The sequence below is a fragment of the Eurypyga helias genome, unplaced genomic scaffold (genome assembly GCF_000690775.1).
Source record: "Eurypyga helias isolate BGI_N326 unplaced genomic scaffold, ASM69077v1 Scaffold46868, whole genome shotgun sequence".
Classification (NCBI taxonomy): domain Eukaryota; kingdom Metazoa; phylum Chordata; class Aves; order Eurypygiformes; family Eurypygidae; genus Eurypyga; species Eurypyga helias.
Window position 1 is genome coordinate 1 of NW_010265874.1, and position 4,793 is coordinate 4,793.

Here is a 4,793-nt window from a genome sequence, read left to right on the forward strand (position 1 = left end):
TGATTCTATGATTCAGATGAGCTCCTGCCTACGGTGCGGTGCTGAGCTGCCCCGACGCCGAGGCGTAAGCCCGCCTGCACGCTCGCGTACGCTCCGCAGGGAAGTGCAGTTAAGTTTGACACCGCGCTGAGCTGCAGAACGCACGTCTTGTGCCCGGTTGTGGTTATCTGATGGCAGAACGCCCAAAAGGCTCTTGAAGTTACCTGCCAGCAGGAAGCAGTGGTGAAACCCATCTGTCTCCTGTTGGTTCGTGGAGGGAATAGTGCACGGCCGTACTACAGTCAGCAGAAGAGGGTGGTTCTGGGGCTTTGGGAATACATGTGTTAGCATCTAACCCAACCCCAAACTTCTAGGAGACGCTGAAGGCCATCAGGAATCAAGCTTTGTTTATGACACTGTTAGTTTCAGGGTGGGGAAGAACAAAAAAGTATATTTGCCATGTTTTGGAAAATGAAAAACGACTGGAAAGAGAGGGTAAGGACCATATTTTGGCCATTACACAGATCTTTTCTAAGAATATCGGGTAATGAGGAGCTTTTTCAGAAATTATGAGCTGTTTTTAAGTCTGTGCAGCTGTTGTCTGAAAGCTTTGAGGATCTGTGATCTACTTCCGATGCCCCTCAGATACAAGTGAAGCAGAAATATCTTCACAGAAATAGACTGTCATCACTGTGGTCAGTCGGACTTTCATTTAGCATTCTGGAAAAAGTGGAAGGAGCATGACTTGATTAAACTAGTGCTAAGTAACAGATTTCCTCCTTTTTTTTTTTTCAGTCAATGTAGAACTTTAAAATTGGCTAAAAGCTCCAGATATTTTCAAGTAGCTTGAAATAGATGGTTGTCTTTTTTTTTGTGAATAAGCGTATGTGATAGATAAGGTCGGGCATTCAGAGAACTGAACACAGCTCCAGATCCCATGGATTTTTAATGGGAATGAGAGTTGATTTAATTCACAGAAAACCAAATTAAAAAGCCAAAGAGAAAAAATTGTTCTGGGAATTGCAGTGGAACTTTTAAAATGCCTAATTAAATGAAAATTAGTTAATGCTTTTCCAGGCAAACATACATAATATTAGAAAATGACTAATTTTGGAAGCATAATTAAAATATTAATTCTGTCCAAATCTTTGTGCTGCTTTGGGAATCCAGTTACCTGTTTAAACTGAAGTAACGGTTCAGTGGAGAGTTGGATTACTTCGTTACACTGATCCTGTTGTTGCAGGTGGTAGAAATGAGAGGGAGAGAAGCGAAAACGAGCAACTTGAAGTGAGGCATTGGAAGGACCCAGGAGAGATGGAAAAACGTCGTACCGGGGGTGTGGAGAAAGAACGGAGTCAGGCAGAAGAGGAACCTAAGAAGTACGGTGAAGGAGGTGATGAGGAGAAACTTGCTCGTGAGGAAGGGAAAAGCAAGGAGGAGGAGGATGAGCACCACACCCCTATTCAAGAGGAGAGGCTTCCTATGGAAGAAAAGGAACGCCATCAGGAAATGAGAAGAGAGGGGGAGAGGAGCTACCCCAGTGAAGAAGAAAGCGAAGAGAGCGAGCATCACAGCGAAGAGGTGGAGCATGCTGTTCTCAACACCAAGTCCCACCCTGGAAGCACAAGCACAGAGGAGTTCCCCCACGGGCCTGATCAGGGCTCCGCGGGCCGCTGGCGCTCAGGTGAGGGAGTGCAGAGCCCTTACAAAAGAATCCATGAAGGTGAAGAGGGAGAGGCAGAGGAAGAAAGAAGTGACAAATACTACCATGAGTCTGAGGAACATGATTTCTCCCATCAGCAAGAGCGTGAAGAATCTCAAGGGAGTGAAGAAGCAGAGGAGAAGCAACCATACAAACCCAAATGTTCCCATGGGAAGCACAGAATGGGTGACCCCTCTGAAGAGGAGAGGGGCTGTGGTGGTGAGAAAGAGGAAATAGCGGAGGAATCAAAGACAGAGGAGGCCCATCTCTGGGACAAAAGGAACCGCCATCAGAAACATCATGAGTTTGAGCAGCAGCGTGAGGAGAAGAGTGGTTATCATGGGAAGCACGGGCCTGCAGAGGAGGAGGAGAAGAGGCGTGTGGACCAGGGAAGTGAGGAGCACAGAGAAAGGTGGCAGCAGAGTGAAGAGAGCAGCGAAGAAGAAGAAAACAAGAGGCATCGACACAGTGAAGAAGGTAACGAGAAATGGCGTGAGGAGAGGAGCCGCCATGATGGCTCGCAGGAGGTGAGGGGGTACCGTTCGGAGGGAAGGACGTATCTTGGAGGTGACAGTGAGGAAGAGCTGGACAGGTATCTCAGCAGAGACAGCAAGGAGAAGCAGCAGCATGCTGGAGGGAGATACCGCCTGTGGGACAACGAAGATGAAAGGTCACTGAAAGCGCACGCTCAGGAGCGCCAAGGGCAGGCCAGAAGACCCTACAGCCCTGAGGACAGTATAGGGCAGCGCTATCCTGGCAACAGTGAGGAGGAGGAAGCAGAAGAGGAGCATCGCAGCAGCGATCAGATGGAAAATGAAGAGGAGAATATGGAGGAGGGAAGATACGCAGAGAGGGAGGAGTACAGAAGCCATCTTCCTGCAGAGAACGAGAAGAGAATGCCAGCATCCTACAGCCCTTTCTACCCACTGCTGTGGTGGAAAAACCAGCGCTCTGGGAAAAGGGACAGCGCAGGAAAGCAGCTTCTGGAGGGCAGGGAGGAAGGCAGACCCACCCTGAACAAGAAGAGGTTTTTCCCTTACTATAATGACTATGAATGGTGGGAGAAAAAGCAAATCCTAAGTGCTCTGAACCACGGACAAAGCAAGAAAAGGAGTCTTGGCAAAATGAAGAGATACGATATGAAAAGGCAATACAACAAGAAGGATCAACTTGCACAACTTGCAGATTACAGGAAGAAATCAGCTGAATTCCTAGAGTTGTACAATTCTGGAGAAGACATGAAAAAACGTCATGTAATCGGGAATGACAGAGGGAGTCTGAGACAGAGGCCTCTAACAGAAGAGAAGGTATGTGTACAAGGGTTTCTCTGAAAAGCTAGGGGAAGCTGACGTGACCTGCACGTTTCTAAATCCTTTCCCAAGGCGGCTGGTAAACTGTGTGTGCAAACGAGATTAAGTCACAGCGAGAGCCAGATCCCCAGGGATTTAAAAATCCACTTTCTTTGAATGAATTCAGTGGAGCTACCCCAGGGCACAGTTTGAAAACTAAAGACAGTACGTGCCTCTTCATTCACTTCTGTCTGCTGCAAGACAGGAGGAGAGAGGAGGTGTTTTTACAAGGGCCTGTAGTGACAGGACATTAACGGGGTTAAATTGAAAGTGGGGAGGTTTAGATTGGATATCAGGAAGAAGCTCTTCCCGGAGAGGGTGGTGAGGCACTGGCACAGGTTGCCCAGAGCAGCTGTGGATGCCCCATCCCTGGAAGTGTCCAAGGCCAGGCTGGATGAGGCTTTGAGCAACCTGGTCTAGTGGAAGGTGTCCCTGCCCATGGCAGGGGGGTTGGAACTGGATGGTCTTTAAGGTCCCTTCCAACCCAAAGCCCCACCTCTCCCTCTAGAGTCTTACAGACTAATAAAACAAAGATGCCCATGGCAGCAGGAGCAGAGAGGTAATTAGCAAGCACGGCTTGGTCTGTCGGGTTGTTTAACATGTACAGCTGAAATTAAGAGTGAAATTTGGCTGTCCTCTGAATTCCCAGCTGTAATTGCAGAGCAGAACACGGCTTGCACTTGCACACCTGATTTACCTGTGTAGTTCCCATGTATGTGAACCCTCTTCTCGTTGGACTTCCTGTTCTGCTTCCGCATCCAGGAAAACTTGAGTCTGCACCCATCAGCTAGATGCTGCTCCTGTCTGTCACTGTATTGCACAAAGCTGGGCTGGGAGCAGTGGAAGCTTAATAGTAATTTATAGAGGTTAAATGACGTTAGCAAGTCACGATAACCAAGAGTTGGGCGCGTAATTTTCCCCCTCGCATCCGGTCACGTGGAGGTGTTCCTCTTGTCGGTCCCTGGGTTGGCTGCATGTCACAGGCCTGAACCACTGTGACCGTAAGGTTGTGACCTCCCAAGGGTCTTCGCCTGGGCGGAAGGGACTGCGCTCCGTGGGGGCAGGAGCTGTGAGACAGCAGGAGGTCACCAGGTAACGGTGCTTTAAAGCTAAAAAACGATCAAGCCGTAGCCAGGGCCAGCGCTCAGAGTGAGTGTTGTGAGAGTTCCTCCAGCCCGAACACGGTTAAAAGCAGGAACCTGCACCAACCTCCAGAGCACCTGCTGCACTGCTAACGCCTCCCGCCCAGCCACCAGTCAGGGACCGGTAAGAGGCAGGAGATACCCGCTTCCGAAACGGTCTTTGTCTCTCATTTTCACGTAACAGAACGTTTGCCGACGTTACTGGATTTGCGAATGCTTTTTATGCGTTTTCACAGGAAAAAGAACTGGAAAACCTGGCCGCTATGGATTTGGAGCTGCAGAAAATCGCCGAGAAGTTTAATGGCAACGGGAGAGGTCGAAGGTGATCTGCTTGGGTGTCTCAAAGCTCGGTGTAGCTGTGCGCACGATACCTCTGTTCTGTGGTCGGTTCATTGCCCCTGGATTGCTGTTTGCCCTGACACCAGGAAATACTCTTTACGCTCTGCTGTAGTGCCGTGATTCATCCCGCTGGAAATGCCTTTCATTTGCTGCTCTTAAGATCTGGATAGCATGGATTTTGGTATTACAGTCTCTCACGCAGGGTGGGTATTTTGAATATGCTTGTGCAAATACTCGCGTCGGCGCTCTCGAGAAGTATGTCTGAATTTGAAATAATAAACC

The 4,793-nt window shown here is 48.9% G+C and overlaps 1 protein-coding gene across 1 annotated transcript; it reads left to right on the forward strand.

The window, feature by feature from the left end:
* Window positions 1-1,222: 1,222 nt before the first annotated feature.
* On the forward strand, window positions 1,223-4,494 carry CHGB (chromogranin B (secretogranin 1); the record flags this gene model as incomplete). The annotated part of the gene is made up of 2 exons (XM_010156879.1): window positions 1,223-2,988; window positions 4,409-4,494. Coding segments are annotated over 2 exons (1,852 nt in total), but the record flags the coding sequence as incomplete, so codon positions are not given.
* Window positions 4,495-4,793: the final 299 nt, after the last annotated feature.